Genomic DNA, 19,428 nt, shown 5'->3' on the forward strand with positions numbered 1-19,428 from the left:
GAAATCTCTCGATGCGCGTGGAGAAAGTTTATCGACTTTGAAAAATAAGCAGTAGCGATGATAACAATAGAACCGTCTATTATACATCAACGCGGTCGTCAATTACGCGACGGGCAACCATTAATCCCGCGTTACACCGCCATCAATTTCACTCACATTACCGCAAACTTTTTTTTCCAATTTCACGATGTACATTGGACATTTCGTTATATCCCGTGCTGCACACATTAGCGTACGGTATATTTATTGAATTTATATATATTGTATACAATTTATATGTATATGTATAAACAAGCTGGCCCTCAATGTGTTGCGTACAGAAATAAATACACAACACGACAATAAAGTCACTTTAGCTCGATTTATGTTTCTCCACTTTGCATTTATCGAATTTAGAATAAACCTTTTATTTCCAGTTAACCGAAAATGTTTACAACTTGCGATGTAGTAAAATAGAAAGCAAACAAAGGATGGAAATTTATCAAAAAAAGAAAAAAAACAAATACTTAATGAAAAAATTAACATCGCGATTCATTCTGCTGGATAATATTAGATTGATACTGACACAAACGTTGTAGCAAAGAAACACTCAGTAGTTGCCTCACAATGAGAAATGTACATCAACAATTATCAACAATTTATCAGAATTGAATTTGCGCACTTTATACATATAAACTTCGTTAATATTGATTAATATTGAATTTTCTCCTAAATGTATCAATATAAATAAAATAATTAATTATTCAAGCCTAACTTGACCGACATATAAATCCACAAGTAAATTAGAAAATGCCATTTTATGTGAATTTATATATTTTTTTCACTTATAGCTATCGATTATTTATCGATCTTAAAACATAGTTTTTGTTAGAACAGTAAATTCAACATAATTAAATCGATAATCGATTTAACTTTCTGAAATAATAAGCATTCTTTAAATCACTGTAACAAATTTATTATGAAAAATATCCCAGCTAGGGTTCGAATTAGACTTCTCTTTCTAATCCGTGACGTCTTTACCAACTTGATCACTAACAATAAGTTATGTAAATAATCCTAATTTCAAATTATAAAGAAAATGAATCAAAGTAGTCCGAAAATGACAATTTTGGCCATATTTATATATCTATTGCAAATTATGTTTTACGTTTTTGCCTAACGGCATCTAAAAATATAATCTTTCCTCTTTAAAATGAGGATTTCCTCTTTAAATCTTTTTCTTCTATCTCTGTTTTCCACGTGCGTTTTTTTTTTATTGATCTACTAGACTTCAAGATTAGAGAATTCTCGTCATATTAGTAGTTTTTGTAGTAAAATGTGTGTTTATGACCAAAATCCTAATTTTTGAACTATTTTGTGCTATTTTCTTTTAAACTTGGTTTGGCAACAAAATCCTGAAATCAGATTCAGATTCAGTGCATCAAATTATTTCAAAAGCCAGTGCATATTCTAAAAAAAACATCTTCGCAGAGTTATGTAATTATTCTTTTTCTTCTACTTCTTATTATTATTTTCACGCGGAAATTGTTCCATTTTTTTCGACCACACTCGTTTCAATAGATAATTTTTCTCGATCTTACGAGAATTCCTCGTTCTAGTTAGATTTTCTACAAAATCGTCCAGAAAATTCAATTCAAGCTCTATTCGGAAATCCTCGCCTTGCAAGTTCGTTGTGTTTATTCGTCAGAATGGCGAATATATCTCTCTTTCATATGTGTTGCAGGTTGTTCGGCACGAAGTGCGACAAGTGTAGCCAGTGTTTTAGCAAAAATGACTATGTGATGAGAGCGAAAACTAAGATCTATCATGTGGAGTGCTTTCGTTGTTCCGCATGCATGAGGCGGCTCGAGACCGGCGACGAGTTCGCTCTGAGGCAGGACGGCCTCTTCTGTCGGCACGATCACGATGCCCTCGAGGGCGGAAAGCACTGCACCGGAGTTGTCGGTATACCCGGAAGCGAGAATAACAATAACGCCTCCCTGACGAACAACAATCATCATCTACACCCGAACGACGGCTCGATGTCAGGTAAGAGCACAATCGTCGAAGACTGAATTCTTTTTTTTTCTCTTTTCTCTCCTTTCGCCCGCGATACGTTTCGAATTGCGAAGATATTGGCGACATTGAAAAATGGCACCGTCATGAAATCTTATTTTAAGGTTTTTCAAAGAAGCGGAAAGTGTTCTGAGAGAGACAATACCGCCGCGGTTTCTGAATTTACACGCCGCGTTCATAAGTCATCATAAAGTCTACTTTCGTATCGTCTGTTGTTATTTCCGTTCCCCCGTCAGTTATCCTTAATTACCTTAATTGAACACAGTTATCGAGATTCTACGATTAAATAATCTTCGCGCCTGTGTGAAATGGGGAATCCGGCTTCTGACGTGCGTCATACGACGAGACGTGGGATATATCTGTGGATTATCAAGCACAGTCTATCCATGTTCCCAAAGACCAAATTTGCAAAAGGGCGCGCGCTCGAGGGTAAGCTCAAAGGACTCTCCTATGTTGTGTTAGGCTCACGACGTATAATTAGGTGTTGATAATTGAAGCCGTTAAGACCGTAAAGGCTTGACCACTACCCTCCTACACGTCAGGATTACACGGGCTTAATGTCCTGTAGCCTAGCATAACGCGCGCGTATACGTCCGACCGGCTGGACTGCTACCGAGCGAATTAACTCGACCGTGCGGGAGCCGAAATTCAGACACTAAATCCAGCCGTGTGTAAGATAGTACGGGATTGCACCGGCAGCAATTAGGTTTCGAGAGGAGAGGACGATTTGACAAATAATCAATGGGAGTTAATCCCAGGCGACTGATATTAACTCTTTTGACACCTCGTGTCGGAAGGCAGTCGCAATTACAACTCGCTAATTTGCCAAATCGGTTAGTGTGCCAATGACAAATGATTAAGTAAACGCCGGCGAAATACTACTGCAAACTACTTCAAGAGACCACTATACTTGATGTCAAAGAGCACCCTCGATTTTTCTTTCCTCGGATATAAGAGCCAGAGAAGAAACGAACGAACTTTTTAATGTGATACAGTACTTAATCGAGATGCGGAAAGAAAACGCGACGCGCGCACGATGATCGGCTACCGTTTTCCCCGTGGGTTCCCTCTCCACGCTCTTCCCTCTCAAAATGCAAAGGACAAACGTCGGCATAATTACCCGATATACTAATTTTCGTGCAAATAACTCGTGTGCGGCAGCGCGACGTGCACACGTCGTCCCGTGTTTGTCATTGTGATTCGTCATTGGAGATCGTCGCGCGTAAAACGTCGTTCTCTACGCACGAAAAAGTTGGACCACCTTGTGCCGACGGTAGTGGCCCCGACGTGTCTTCGGAACGTTGCCGAGGTGCCAAATGTAACACCACCCTGCCAACTACTGTCGCGCATAACTACGCACGATCTGTTTCCTCTTATTCGTATTTTCTTTATTAGCGCGCCGGGGATATCCCGCGGGACGGGACATCACGAAAACGTGTCGTCAAGTTATTAATAGCCCACGAATTACCGATCAGCTCTAATAAACTGTCCGCTTTCGATCTGCGAGAAATAACGATCGTTCTCGGTATCGGGAGATCTATATAGTAACATTTCACGCGACTCCAATCTTGTTTTATAACGTTAGAATAAAATAGATTTCTTTTTGTAGAGTTTATTTAATACCTGAGATAATTTTTCAAAAATTAGGGTAATTCTAATTTTGTCTTAAATCATTCTTTTTCTTAATGGGTTCTGTGAATTTATGCCCCGCGATTATATGAACGCTCGTCGCTCTCTAGGCGTTAAGAGGATCACATTTATTAGCGCACGGATTATTTACGTGTAAAGAAACAAATTTCCGACGCGGTCATTTGAACACGCACGCCACGAAATAGTCCATGTCGATCGATCATTAAAAGATCAATTGAGAGTATGCTTTTCAAAAGAATTTAATTTCTTGCTGATGTTACACTGTGATGAAATAACTTCCTCCTCAAACTAAGCGCTTCTTCGCCGCATACCTCTCATTCTTTCTCCGGAAGGTACTTCCAATCTATATGCGATATGATAGGTATATGATCTTACACGATCGTTTTTCGAAGGTCGAGAGTCTGTTCACTCTTCTTATCGTCGTGCCGCCGTGTCAACGCCGGTTTCATTCTCGCTTATGCCAACCAAGACCGCTATTTGGTTAGGACACAGAAATAGGATTTCGTTTGTTCTCTTGTAGTGTACTCTCGTTGACTTTCCGTCTTCCCGCTGGCGGATCTACTAGATTTCGAACGACACGACACCTAAAGCGTCGACGTTGCCTAGAATATATCAGTGAAATGGTCAAAATTATCGTTGGACATCTAGCTTCCTCTCTGAATGACGTGGAATGATTTTAAATGACTTCTGCTGACTTTATTTCCTCGTTCTCGTTACATCGGGAGGACTTCTTCAACATGCATTCTGTATTACATCTTCGTGTACGTAACGACAAAAGTCGAACCGTTTAGATAGGATACTTAAAATTTCGACTTATTACTCAGACTCTGATAAAATAATTAAAAAATTTTGTTAAAGTGTATATTATATTTCTCTTTTTTTAAAAGTATATTATTTAATTGGCAACGCTACGGTACATTGACAATCATCTCGATCACGAAACTGTTTGCGTTGATAAAGATTTACGTTTTACTGCCTTCTTTTTTTCTTTTAAGTAAATCTCAGGTGTATCTTCGAGGAAAGATTCCGCGACTCCGAGACGGACGGGCAGATTAAACAACGCAATACTTTTTGACAAAAAAAGTGGATAGCCTCTGTCGCCTTTTGCAAATAAAACATTGCGCGTTCGCGCGACCATGGCTCGCGAGTCACGAATGATTCGCGCTTAAACGTTCCGCGATTCATTCCAAGGTCGCTCGGCTGATCAAGGAATCGCATGAGCACGCGGGATCCGCGTTTGCCCATCGACAATATTGTCTCTTGACTGTTGTGTCGAGCGCTAGGTCCGCAGGCGATCGTCTCGCGTCGTCGGTACCTTTTGCTTCGCTCCCCGTTGGTCCGCCATGCTGAACCAGTATCCGGATCTCCCATTAGCCGGGCACGACCGTTTTGCAAGACCGGTTGGGAAGATATAGTCGCGGGTCCGGAATCGTATCGCGCGCGTATTCCCTTCTTCCGTAACCTCGTGTCCGGGATGTTTCGTCTCGCGAAACGCGACTCTCTCGCGGATAAATCTTCGCCGAGAGGCGGCAACCGCACGCTCGCCCTTTGTAACCGTCGAGAAAAACGTTAACGAAGAATCCGGAAGAGCTGGCGAGTGCCGAAAGATTTACGACCGCCTTGTATTCCGTGTTTCCCTCCCTTTCTACGATTTCGCAGTTGGAGCGAGTCGCGCGCTTACGTCAGTTTATTGCTACCATAAAAATGACAACATCTCTTCCTTAAGTCTGCCTATTAGATTAACTAATTAGCTTTTGCAGAAAACATTCCGTCGCGTTAATACATCTATTTTTTTCCGCAAACTATTAACACCTACTTACGCAAACGCAATTGTCACAATAATTCAGATTCGATCAATATTTTTTCTTATATTATTTATAGACATTACATTCTAGCTTACATTCTAGTTTTCTTCAAAAATACATATCTTGCATCCTTCAAAACGCGCGTTCTTCAAAATATCCCACAATTTGTTTATATATAATTCATATTTTACATTTGAAACACACGTATTCGTTTAGCTCAGCTTGATGGCCACCGCGAGGGAGAACTTTCGACGTTTATGCTTGCAGATTCCGGATCCGAGAGCGGATCGCATAAGGCGAGCGTCGGTGGCGTTCGCGGTTCCGGTGGCCACAAAAGTGGCGGCGGTTCCGACGGAAAGCCGACGAGGGTACGCACGGTTCTCAACGAGAAGCAGTTGCACACCCTCAGAACCTGCTACGCGGCGAATCCCCGCCCGGACGCCCTAATGAAGGAACAGCTCGTCGAAATGACGGGGCTGAGTCCACGCGTGATCAGGGTGTGGTTCCAGAACAAGAGGTGCAAAGACAAGAAGAAGACGATCGCCATGAAGCAGCAAATGCAGGAGAAGGTAACGAGCTACGACATCCCCTATATCAGCTGAAGCTAAACGTATTAGACTACTACGCATTGAAGATTAAAGATTGCGAATTAGAAATTTAAAATTCAAATAATTAAAACATGAATTAAAATTAATGTTATTTGATTGGTCAAATTCTCTAACATTTATTTCGTAATTCTCAGTCTCTAATGCGTAATCTGATACGGGCTTGATGAGCTTAATATCATTTTGACGATGAACGCGGTGCTAAATTTAGTGAATTTAATCTACCAAATGTATAATGAATAAATATTATAACGAATAAACGTGTTAGAATAGACTAGCTTATGGTTCGTGACAGAATTGTACAGAAATTTACTTTTATAAAAAAAGAAATTGTACTATCGAATTTCTATCGATAGTAACAATGAAAAGTCGCATTTATTTGACGACCACACTCAGAGAAGACAAAATAGTTCTGACAATTGTAATGTAATAACTCTGAAATTTAAATACCTCCCACTCCCCTCTTTCCAAAACTAATTTTATAAAATTATGAGAACGAAAATAGTACTGAGAAATATGAAGATATATAGTTACAGAAACAAATGTGATGTTGGATGTTAACATTGTTTCATCAGTTGTATGTAGCTATAAAATAGTAGTAAAATGACAAAATAACCATAATATTTTATAGTTACGTAAACTTCATACAACACATTATGACAATTATATTCTTTTCGATTAGACAAACATTTTTGTAAAACGAGTCATTGTGCCACACTTTTTGTATCGATAATATATTTGTTGTTAATAAAACTATTTTTTATATTATTATTTTCTTGTATTTTTGTTAACACTAACTGCAGCAAATCGCGTTTATTCGACAACCACACTTGGAGAAAACAAAATAGTTCTGTCAATTATAACTCTGAAATTTAAGTATACTCTTGCAACTAATTTTATAAGATCGTGAGAACGAAAATACTAAGAACTATGAAAATAGTCAGAAATAGTCACAAAAACAAATGTGATTAACATAGTTTCATTGTACGTAACTGTTAAATAATATATTGAAATGGTGAAATAACTGAAATATATATATGTAGTTATATAAACTTCATACAATAGATCATGATAATTATATATTCTTTCCGTTTAAATAAACATTTTATTGAAATCAGTTACATTATGCCATAATGGTACACATTTTGTATCAATAATATAGTTTTTGTTAATAAAAACATTTTACTACTTTCTTGTACTCCACTTTAGCGTATTCATTACAAATGATTAACATTATTATGTTTCTTTAGTTCATATCACTTATTCATTTTTCTTACCGCAGCTTCATTGTACACAGCCGAAGTGCTATTTTTCTTCAACTTTCTAGTTGCTGATGTTACTTTTTTCTCTGAGTGTAAAGTTAAATAAATTCTCAGATTCTTAAGCCTTTCTGTTTGCCACTAGCTTTGCGAGTTATAAATCGGATAAATGAATATACAGTTCTTATTTTAAATCACACTCCGAATATGTGGAAAGAAATATATTAAAAAATATATATTTCAGACAAAAGTTGTTTGGTTTTGAAGGAGAAAGAAGTTATGCCACCTATTTGATCATGGATGTGAAGATCATGTTAAGAAAATGGGAAATTTTCATTTCTAATCACTTTGGACATTTTTAAACGAGAATCCCTATTTTTTTTATTGTATATTCTTGTAATTGATGTCGAAACGTTTTCAAAACGCTAGTTTAACATCTTAAGTGGTAAAGTCTGCCAGGTAAAGTCTGTTGTTAATGTCGATGTATTTCGGAACAGTTCCGTGCTCATTGCACAATTTTATCCCGAAGATCTTCGTTTATTCCTAAGAGAGTCACAAGTAGTTCATAAGTTTAGTGAAAGATTTTCGTGATGTATTTTTGTATTTTTGTCATTTTAAATCACTATCAAAGAACTTAAAATCTCAGTCGAGTGAAAACTTCCCGTTAAGAGCTGTTAGTTTGAGAGTACATATCACTTTGAATACCTACCTAAATTATCTTAAAAGAAACACGTTATTAAAAAAAAATGTTTTAGAATTTAGATAAAACTTGTTTTGTTTTAAGGATAAAAACAGTTGATGTTATGAATGTGACTTTAAGAAGTAATGTCAAAGTACGTCAGATGAAAATCTTATTTTTTTTTTTAAATAAAAAACCTCTTTTTCTGTGTTACATATTTTCTTAGCTGATGACAAATCATTTTTAAGATGTTTAAGTACCGTCGACATTTTCTAAGATCATGTGAAGATTGCACACTCGGATTTGCATTTCTTGGTATATATGTGCGTATGTGCGTACGCGCGCACGTGTTCATAGCAAAAACCTTATGGCTTAGTCTTTCAGTAGTATTTCATGATTCCAAACCCTCTCTGCTGTATGTGTGAGTGAGTGTTACTGATAAGTATGATAAGTGGGTATTGCTCAATTTTTTTAAGTCTTCTCTTTACTCTTAAAAAATTTTTTTTTAATGTTATCCACTGTTCTCGAGACATTTTTAAAAGTCTAGTTTGTGAAATTCAGTCACTACAGACAGTAAAACTTCTCTAGGAATAGCTTCTACTACATGCATTCCTCAATGCGAGTTTTTATTTCTCCTGGTGTCATGGGCTTTTCTTTATAAATAATGCTTTTCAAGTAGTCTCACAGAAAAAGAAACGGTGAAGTCTGAATTTCTTGCAGGCCACCTTATCGGGCCATTGCGCCCAATTTACTTATCAGAACGTCTAACATCAATTCTGAACTCTTCGGACATTGTGTGCTAAAGCTTCGTTATGTTGAAATCATAATCTCTGTAATATCATTAAAGGAGTATCTTCTAAAAGTTCAGGAAATTTATTTTGTAACAGATTTTCAATTAAATATCTCTCTGTATTTGATTAACTTGATAATGAATTATATTATTAACAAAGGCAAGCCCGATAAGAGAAAATCGTTTACAATTCCACGTCAAACATTCGTTGTCCAACGATGCTGTCTGTTGATTTCGGAGCCAATATGGATTCTCAATCGATCAATAGTAACAATTGTGACGACTGAGTACCGCACTATTATAAAAAACAAAATTAAAAAAGTTTAGCTGCCTTACAATTTGTTCTAAAGCCCGCGTGTGCAATACTGCTGCCGCTGTATAAAATCTCTTTCATATAATTCTTGGTGAAGAATAATATAATATAGAAAATATTTAAATAATTTTATAATTCTACGGGCTGTTTCACGAATCAATAATTTTTAATTTTTCTGGTGTTGATTTTTGAATTTATATAAATCAAACCTATAACACTTTTATCATTAATTTAATTAATATCGAATTAATTTAGCTTTTTTTGATTAACTTGCCGACGTAAACAATTTTTAGTTTATAACTAACTAAATAGTTTGACAATCCGGATGCTATCGATCAAGATATTGTCTATGTACTACCGGCCAAAAATTTGAGACTAATTGGAAATGTCTATTATATGAAATAAAATGAAATAAAACTTGTACACTATAATTTAATACTATCAATATTTAGTGCATTTATTTAATAAAATGCATTGTTAGTAATCAGAGAAAAGATAGTTATTTTCAGTTATTAATTGCATTTGAATTAATTTAAGTCAATCAAGTAATTTGCATTTTTTATTGTTGCGGTTGGCTATAATACAATAACAATAACACACTCACGCCTCGCACGTAATATTAATAAAAGCATGTAATGTTAATAAAATCAGTTTACATAATGAGGCGCCTCTAATATATAATACTATTAATAAAATAACTAGCACACGAATAAACGCTGATATAGTATTAGTTATAAATAACTTTAAAATAACTAATCCATAATTGCCTCTATACTATTTTTCTCACAAAATAGGTGTTTAAACTTGCAAAATTCAATGTGCATTTCAGACATGCGTTAATGCATATACTTAACTATGGAAAAGGATATCTAATTATATCAAATTAATACATAAGAAAAGTTAATACGAAGAAACATTTAGTTGGTAAAACGGACTTTAGGATCCTCTTAACCATAAATTCTTCAAAATAACATTTCTTAGATAGTGTGTAGATTCTTTTGACATTTTTTTAGATAGTGTGTCTCTTTTAAGATAATTTAGGAAAGCATTTAGAATAATGTGTATACCTTTAAAACCTGAGAGTTCTTAACTCATTGTCAGTTGAGAAATAAATGGAAATTTAAATGGGACTTAAAACCAGTGTTTTGGAAATGTCTCGACGTCACAGAGTTACAGAGATATGCAATAAAAATGTACATTTCCATTTAAAAATTTCAACCTGTGTCTTTCAAATCAATATCCAGAAACTAATGTGAATGACATAACTTTTTCCCCCCTTCAAAATCAAACAACACATTTGTCTGAAATATTTTTTCGAAAATACCTTCCTTTCTAAATATTCATAGTGGGCATTTAAAATGGATCATCCTGTATAACGAGACGCTGATATTTCGATGAATGATCTAATGGAACCAAGCGCTTTTTATTTCAGGACGGTCGTAAATTGGGCTTCGGCGGCATGCATGGCATACCCATGGTTGCCAGCAGCCCCGTGAGACACGAGAGCCCTATCGGCATGACGCCTCTGGAAGTACAGGCTTATCAACCACCGTGGAAGGCGCTTTCGGAGTTTGCGCTTCATACGGACTTGGAACGGCTGGATCCCAACGCGCCGTCGTTCCACCATTTGGTGTCCCAGGTAACGCGTTACACTCGAAACGTTTAACTTTTTGTTTCTTCGTGAGATACCGTCGAGAGCGTAGCCTCGAACGGCGACTTTCGCGAGCATGATTTATCGAATGCGAGAGAATGATTTATATTTGTGGAAAAATGCTAGAAATTTGTCTTTACTCGGAAATTCGAGCTCAATTATTGGAATAATTGCAGATGCACGGCTACGACTTGCACGGAGGACCACCGGCGCAATTGGCACCCCCGCCGGGGATGCTCGGCGGACCGATGAGCGACGGTGGGGGCGGGCCGTTACCGCCCCCGGGGCCTCATCATCCGGGTGGCGGACCGGACATGGGCCAGCATCCCGACAGCACCGACAGCTACGTGACCTACGTCGAGAGTGACAGTGACTCGTTTCACCACGATACGGGAAGTCCATAGTGTCGTGCGAGGCATGAACGCAAAACTACCACGCCCCCGTCGTCCTTCGCTTTCGTAGCGACCCTCGTCGTGGTGCTCGCCATAACGGCGAGATGCTTGCAACGGAGGATATGAAGCGGCCACGGAGTCGGGGAATACACCGTGATACACAGATATAGGAGGGACAACACAGATACCAAAGGGCTGCGGCGTCTCATCGATCTTTCGACGATAATCAAACGGACTCGTACCGCTCTGCTACCAAAAGCGGCTCGGAAACGACCATGATGAACACGCTGAAAATGACACGAGTGATGGAGGAAAGAAAGGGGGAGAGGGGGCAACTGTCTTGGACGTACATAAATAACGCATTTTCGCTTCAATTCTAAAACGATTTCTTTGAAATGTTATCAGAGGAACGTTTACGAGAACAACCGTCTAATCATTAAGCATTACAGAAGTTTTTCGTGAATCTTGAAAAGTTTGAAGAACCTTTACATCCTGTATGTCGATCAGCTTATTGATAAGAAAACCAGATTCTGGTCAGACCGAGCGTTATGTTATTTCGATTCCCAACATTTTGGCTTCTGATAAAACCTGACGTTTCTGCGTGTCATTATATCGTTTTGCGTTACGTTATTACAGTGGAAATTCGCTGCCTGTGTAAAATTATAATATCAATTTCGCTGGAGATTTGTAAACGGCTTGTACGCATGTGTCGTTAACTGCCTGTATATAAAAGAAGGAGGATGCGATTCGATATCCAGTGCTGAAGATACACTGTACATAGTTGCTACTTGCTGTAAATCTAAGCAATGTTAAATCACGATGTACTCAGGCGCAAATTGTACCGTAGAATACGAATAACGGAATATACGCAGGGTGCGTATCGTAATATGTGGAATACACTTCAGGGACAAATTCAGAATCTAAATAACAAAAGAAGTTCATATAAACGTATGTCCGTAATCGCCTTGTTCCACTTGTTTAAGTGTATAGCCATTTTTGTACTTTTATATAAATCCGGATAGCCAATAAATGTTGAGAACAAATTTTGAAAGTATCTGCCACCAAATTTTGTCGATGGATGCCAGCAGAAATGTAACTGACTAACTGCAAAATTGAGCAGAATCTGTCGTTTTCGTTAAACCATTTAAACGATTATATGCCATTTAAATGTTTACGAAATGACAGATCAGACAGATTCTGTTAGATTTCTGTCGAAGCATAAAATGATAAGTAATAATCGAGTGGATTTAGGTCCGGAGAGCGAACAGGTCAGGCAATCGATCCAGCACGATCAATCCATTTATTGGAGAATCGATTATTCAAAAGGTTTCTTGCAATTCGATTAAAGTATGGCGAAGCAAGAAATAAAAATATCTATAACTTGAAAACAAATTTCCGATATTGGGCACATAAATTTTGGATTTGTATAAATTTTATTCGTTCTTTTAGGATCCTGAATTCGTGCTTGAAGTGTGTGCCACATATTATGGCACACCCTTGTATATATACAGATATATGTAGGCACACTAAATTTACATTGATAATTGCATTATTCCAGTTATGTTAAGTTTCGTAACGGCAGAGATATACTCGCAAAAGGATTGCAAATGCCATATAGCGTTTTATTTAATCATTTTCGGCGACAAAGTTGCCGTTATCGTCGTTGATATTCTGTGTTATCTCTCAAGTTTGTATGGATGGCGACTTTGTATTTGTATGACGCGCACGCCTTGGTTTGTTAAGAGATGGATTACGCTTAGTTACCGAAGAAGCACAAGGGAGCGGTGCTCCTTCGTTTATATTGGATATAAAGAAAATTACATTTCAATATGAATCGTGCAATCGATATCGCCTAGTAAGGAGCGAGCCAATTAAGACGAAAGATTAATAGGGGAATCAATTATATATAATATAATAATATTAATTATTATAATATATATAAATTCACATTCAATGATATTTTTATCAGAAATTCATCTAACTTCTATTATATATATTATATGTAATATGTATATTATATGTTCTATACTAGGCGACAAAGATTAGAAAAACTCATCTAATTTTTAATACATTTAAATATATATAGAAATTTATGTAATTTCTGATATATATGTATATGTGTATATTAGAAATTAGATGCATTTCTAATCTTTGAAACAACAAATCCAGATCCCTAAAATTGCTTTTATTTTCTTTCTACTTTTAAGCATTTTGCGCGAATCGGAAGAGTTAAAAATCATGTAAAAAATTTCGAAGATTAGGTTTTAAATTTCGAAGACTAAGTCTTGAATCTTATAAAGAAATACATTTATGTAAATCCGTTTTACAGGGCAGATCTTTACGTCAAAGCGTATTTTAATGATTCAATTTTAATGGCTCACGCATACACTTAAAATGTTAAACAGGCAAACGCCTGTTCAACTTTTGCACAGAACGACTACAAAGGGTTTCGTCGAACACAACGGATAGTTTTTGGAAATTTTCGAAAATGTTCCCAGTTTCAGTTTCTCGCAATATTGAATGTAGCGACCGTTTTTCAAGATTTTGCGCTCTGTCTAAAAACTAAATGACTCAAATGTGGTCCACCGCACACATTACTTTCACAAGCTTTTCTCTAGCCGCGCGTTTCAGAAATGTTTATAGTTAACCAAGTAGAACAAGTGGCCTGTTCTTTTTACCTGAACTTCTTACACGGTTCATGTTGGAGAAAAAAGATGAATCGTGCAAGAAGTTCAGCTAAAAAGAACAGGCTTTATAAGTCATGATGCCGTTAAAATGGCGTCAAAATGGTTCCAAAATGATTATTAAAAATCATTTTAACGCTACTTCAACGTCACCTTAACAACATCATCATGGCCCCTTCTGCTCGGATATATAACACTGATTATTGATTAGCTATTTATTAGAGGAAGCAGTGATGAAAATTTATCGCACACCACAGTATGCGTGACCAAGCCTTTCCGAATATAGGACTGTTGTACACCGCTCTCTTGTACGTACATGGTTTAAAAAAAAAAGAAGCGAGAGAAAGAGAAAGATGTAAATCTGATATTTCGTAATTCGTTCAAGCATCTTCGAATTTGTATGATATTTCTATACTGGCACAATGTATGTAATAAACTGTCGAACAAAAGCATCTTGACGAGGTTCCCTTATTCCGAATGCTTTATAGTTATTTTCACGAAACATACATTTCGCTAGCTTCTCATTCAGAAATTTTTGAGAGGCTTATTAATTATCGTTAAATATCTAGACAAGGTGATAATAATTTGTAGGAACGCGTTTTTGCAAAACTGTGAAGTTCTAACTAGAAAGTTAGTGGCTCTATATATGATAACAAAAGTAATTACAATTATTTGTTAAATGATTCTAATCTTGATCTCAATCTCATTTTTATTGTTTAATATTAATTTTGAAAGGAAATAAAATTTATATAGAACGTTGAAGAAAAATAACTTAAAATTTGAAAGTTTTTAGTGCTTACCAAACCGAATAATTTATCCAAAAGAGGAAGCTTAGAAAAAAAGCTGATTTATAGACCCAAATATATAACTAAACATTTATATAACTAAATGTTTATATAACTAAGCATTTTTTTTCGTGAACAATCATGTAATATACATATATTTAGCGATAGAGAAAGGCCAGAGGAACGAGCAAGTGAGGATGTAATTTAGTTTCAATATAATTTTATTAATAAAAACTAGAACGTTTCGTACTAGTGCATTCCGGTAAATGTATAAACAGCGATATAAAGCGAAATATTGTCAACATTATATGTATGTTATGTCTGATTTCTGATATGGTCTCTTTATGATCATATATATATATATATATATATATATATATATATATGGCTTTTATTTTTAATTTCACTACATTTATTCTTGTATTTTTATCACTTAACTTATACAACGTAATTATTCTTCCGTGTTATTATTCTATTTCTGTAATCTAATTTTGTAAATCTAATTGTTCACTTTTCTCGTACTAGCTGAAGATAATGAATACGAAACGTTCCATATTATTTATGATTCAATTATATGAAAACTAAATTATTATATTCTCACTTGCCAGTTCTTTTGACCATTGAACTTTCGCCACTGCTTTGCATAAAATGAGCTTGACTTATATATAAAAAAATCTTTGATACATATATATTTACATACTTGGTGACGATCGTGTGCATCTGTTGCATCTCGCAAAAACCGTCGATCGGCTACGAAACCGCGGATGAGGATTGCTGATACCTGTCAGGGTCTTCCACGTCGAATTGCGGAACTCAGAATGACCGTCATCGACCATCGACTGTCTCTGCGCGTAATATGACGCTCAACTACGATCGCACGGAGTCACTTCGAAATTCGCGAGCGAGATACGTATCGCGGTAACGAGTGCACGATAGTGAAGTACGACACAACGAACGCGTTCGACGCAGGAGAGACACTCTTGACGATTCTTGTGCGCGAGACGCGCTGCTTTAGAAATCGCGAAAAACGACTTGAACACCGTTCGGCGCGGCGCGGCGCGTTCTACGGCACGGCCGAGTGCGATTCGAAAACCTAGCGAGAATCGCAATCTCGAGATTGTCGATAGTCGCGACTGTAGCGCCGCGTGGCGTTCCGGCGATGAACCAAGGACCGAAAACCTGCAATTTACAATTTACGCTTTCTTTAGTTGGCTCTGATGCATTTCGGTGTGCGTTGAATTTTTGTGGGAGATTTTTCAGGATTATTTTTCTCGATTGTTAGTGAAGATAATCGTAAATATGGATAACGAGAAGAGTACTATGATCGCTGTTTTGCAGCTTTTGAAGAAGTATAATTTCAAGGTAAGTCAGAAGACGCTCGTTTACCTCCAGATCCAGACGCGCATCCTAACCTACGTTTGTCGGTGTTACTGTGTGAGAAATGTAAAGTTAGTTTTTTTTTTTATCGCTGCATTAGAACTTCTCTTCTCGCTTTCGCCAAATTTCAATATTTATTTCACTTCGAGTACACTAGTTCAGCTATTAAACATAGACCTCTAATATATAGATTTACACACACACACGTGATTGAAAACAAATACTATGTAATACTTGTTGCTTTATGTTTTTAGGGAACCGAGGAATTGTTTAGAAAGGAAGCTAATCTCACCGATGTCTCGATTGACGACGCTCAGCAATCTGATTCCGATGTGACCAGCGTCCTTTCCGCTTACAAGAGCGAGGGAGATCCTGCGCAATATGAGAAAGCATACATTGAATTGAAAAAGTTTGTAGAAGGAGCTTTGGACATTTATAAGGTAAGCTAAAGTTACCGTTGACACATATGAGCAAGTATCATATGTCAAGCGTGACAATATAGATATATGTATATATATAACTTTATTATATTTATTTTATATAATGTTGTTCTATAAAATAATGATTTATATTTATTAATATATATGTATATATAATGATAGCATGAGTTGGGAACCATATTGTATCCAGTTTTGGTGCACATGTATTTGGAATTGGTTTATAATAATCATTCCAAAGAGGCGAAGCAACTCATGGAGAAGTTCAGTGGAAATTTAGAAGAGTATTATCAGGAGGACTTGAAGAGATTGTCCAATGTAACAAAACGAGAGCAAATGGCAGGGAATGAATTAACTGACACTTTTAAGTAAGCATTGAAACGAGCGATATGTTCAACCTTGTGATTTAAACATATTATCTAACCATCTACTTTGCAGATCTAATCAGTTTATAATCAGAATGTCGAGGGATACCCTTTCAATACTAAAACGACATTTGCAAGAAAAGAAACATAGCGTTTTACTAAACATCATACAGGAGCATCTTTACTTTGATATGTATGAGGGCGTTGCTCGTAATAAACAACAGATAGAAGCAACGTCTGGAGCTCTAGTGGGAGAGGCTACCAGGCAAGGTAATGAAATGGTTTCATATCTCTAAGAGAAGAGTTATTCTTTATTTTTATGCTTTATCGAAAAAAATGTCTGTTAACAAAATTATTGAAATGTAGATAACAAGTCCAAAGTATTTTATGGACTTCTAAAGGAACCTGATATTCAGCCACCAGCCGAAGAAGAGGAAAAGTGTGATGACACAGGTGGTGGAGATGGAGACAAGCCGAAGAAGAAAAAAGTAAAGAAAGATCCTTTGTTTTCAAAGAAGACAAAATCTGACCCGAATGCACCACCGGTGGGCAGAATGCCGTTGCCTAATCTGTAAGATAGATATATTAATATAGCAAGTCCTTTAATGATCTTTTAACTTGCTTCTGTCGGTTTCTATCTTAAAGAATCAACAGGACGTTGCTTTTGTCTTTCACGCAATTTTTATCTTTTCAATTTAGGAAAGATGCGGATAAACTGGAAAAAATTAAGGCACTGAGGGAAGCATCAAAGAGAGTTGTTCTTGGACCTGACACATTACCATCTATATGTTTTTATACAATGTTGAACACTACTTATACGTAAGTATACGAAATGAAATTTTTTTTCTTCAATATATTTCTAGCCCTAAGATATTTCTTACAAATCTACTTTTGTAATATTTAGTATAACGGCGGCGGAAATAGCAGAAGACTCAAGTTTATTAGCTACCGGATTTAGTGATTCCGGCATAAAAGTATGGAGTCTACTTCCACAAAAACTGAGGGTGATGAAAACGGGCGAACAATTACAGGATATTACTAGAGAAGCAGGTAGCGCATAAAATCAAGATAGAGGTCAACTTTCTTGAGTTACATTGTTCTGAAATGCATATTATATATCTGTGAAAAACTTTACAGAGGACGTATTGGTTAGAATGATGGATGACCGAACATCTGAAACTGCAAGACATCTCTATGGTCATAGTGGGCCAATTTACAGTCTTTCATTTAGTCCAGATAGAAATTTACTGCTTTCATCATCGGAGGATACTACAAGTAAGACTTGTATTACTTAATGTTTCTTTATTCAATATATATGAATTTAAGTAATCTAATTAAATAATGATATACAGTTGTTATTTTAATGTGCATAAAGAATATTTTTCTTAATGTCTAATATTAATACAAAGAAATATAAAAAAAATTAGTGTAATTATTAATGTAATATTTAGTACACTAAATTAAATTAATATACTTATTAATGTGATAAAACGTTTTATTTATATAATAAAAAACTGATATAATTTTAGTATACTAATTGGTATAATAATTTTGATTGTTCAGTAAGGCTATGGTCACTGCACACATGGACATGCGTCGTCTGTTACAAAGGTCATCTATTTCCCGTATGGTGTGTAAGATTCTCACCGCATGGTTATTACTTTGCAAGCGCATCGAATGACAAAACTGCCAGATTATGGGCGACTGATTCTCACCAGCCATTACGAATATTTGCTGGCCATTACTCAGATGTTGATGTGAGTTAACATTTTCTGGCACTAAATTTTATTTGTTTAACCATTAGACAATCAACTGTTATTCCATTATTTTTATAGGTAATTCAATTTCATCCAAATTCGAATTATGTTGCAAGCGGTTCAAGCGACATGACTGTGAGATTATGGGATTGTGTAACTGGCAATCAAGTCCGATTGATGACTGGGCATAAAGAACCGATTTTTTCTTTAGCTTTCTCAATAGAGGGTCGATTTTTAGCTTCAGCCGGTGCGGATCATCGTGTCCTCATGTGGGATTTAGCACACGGCCACCTTGTCGCAGCCTTATCCGGCCACACGGCTAATATTCACTGTCTATCGTTTAGTCGAGATGGCAATATTCTAGTCTCAGGTATTTACATCATCCCCCATACATTTATGCAGATTAAATGGATTTAAAAAATATATCAAGCGATAATCGATTGTATCGTTTTGTCAGGTTCCTTAGATTACACACTAAAATTATGGGACTTCACCAAATTAGCGGAGGAGATGAGCTTGGAAGATGTCAATGTTTCGCACAATCCAGATGTAAAAAGTAACTCGGAATCTTATCTACTGCGTACCTTTCCGACGAAAAATTCGTCTGTCCTGGCGCTACATTTTTCACGTAGAAATTTACTGCTAGGCGTCGGCATGTTCGACTCGGGATAACCCGTGGCTTGGAGAGAGAGATTTACCATTTTATATACTTATTTATAGAATTTAAATTTATATATAAAGAGATTGAATCATTAAAATGTATCATAAAAGTTATCAATAAATTTTTCACAATTATTATCCCTACTGTTAATAAATATAACATA

The 19,428-nt window shown here is 36.3% G+C and overlaps 2 protein-coding genes across 3 annotated transcripts in view; both read left to right on the forward strand.

The window, feature by feature from the left end:
• The window catches only part of Tup (LIM1_Isl and LIM2_Isl domain-containing protein tup), a 37,189-nt gene extending 22,854 nt beyond the window's left edge, over nucleotides 1–14,335 (forward strand). The window contains exons 3-6 of one of the 2 annotated variants that reach the window (XM_071697725.1): nucleotides 1,724–2,028; nucleotides 5,778–6,079; nucleotides 10,574–10,795; nucleotides 10,984–14,335. In XM_071697725.1, coding sequence (XP_071553826.1) covers nucleotides 1,724–2,028; nucleotides 5,778–6,079; nucleotides 10,574–10,795; nucleotides 10,984–11,211 — 1,057 coding nt within the window. In that variant the 3' untranslated portion in view covers nucleotides 11,212–14,335. The remainder of the gene's footprint in view (nucleotides 1–1,723; nucleotides 2,029–5,777; nucleotides 6,080–10,573; nucleotides 10,796–10,983) is intronic. The other variant, XM_071697726.1, reaches the window with a different exon arrangement.
• A 1,515-nt stretch (nucleotides 14,336–15,850) lies between these two features.
• On the forward strand, nucleotides 15,851–19,402 carry Taf5 (TATA-box binding protein associated factor 5). The gene is made up of 11 exons (XM_071697724.1): nucleotides 15,851–16,030; nucleotides 16,300–16,485; nucleotides 16,648–16,850; nucleotides 16,921–17,117; nucleotides 17,214–17,418; nucleotides 17,547–17,666; nucleotides 17,752–17,897; nucleotides 17,985–18,122; nucleotides 18,411–18,604; nucleotides 18,683–18,974; nucleotides 19,062–19,402. Exons 1-11 carry the CDS (start codon nucleotides 15,968–15,970, stop codon nucleotides 19,274–19,276), a joined length of 1,959 nt encoding a protein of 652 aa, XP_071553825.1. The 5' UTR covers nucleotides 15,851–15,967; the 3' UTR covers nucleotides 19,277–19,402.
• Nucleotides 19,403–19,428: the final 26 nt, after the last annotated feature.

The sequence above is a fragment of the Temnothorax nylanderi genome, unplaced genomic scaffold, assembly GCF_030848795.1.
Source record: "Temnothorax nylanderi isolate EJ_2023f unplaced genomic scaffold, tnyl_v1.0 TNYL_tig0013_pilon, whole genome shotgun sequence".
In the NCBI taxonomy this organism is placed as follows: domain Eukaryota; kingdom Metazoa; phylum Arthropoda; class Insecta; order Hymenoptera; family Formicidae; genus Temnothorax; species Temnothorax nylanderi.

Coding starts and splice junctions, on each gene's coding strand:
- Taf5 (XM_071697724.1), top strand. CDS start 15,968: ATGGATAACGAGAAGAGTACTATGATCGCTGTTTTGCAGCTTTTGAAG. Junction 16,486..16,647: donor GAGCTTTGGACATTTATAAG/GTAAGCTAAAGT, acceptor ATATAATGATAG/CATGAGTTGGGAACCATATT. Junction 17,898..17,984: donor GGATATTACTAGAGAAGCAG/GTAGCGCATAAA, acceptor AAAACTTTACAG/AGGACGTATTGGTTAGAATG.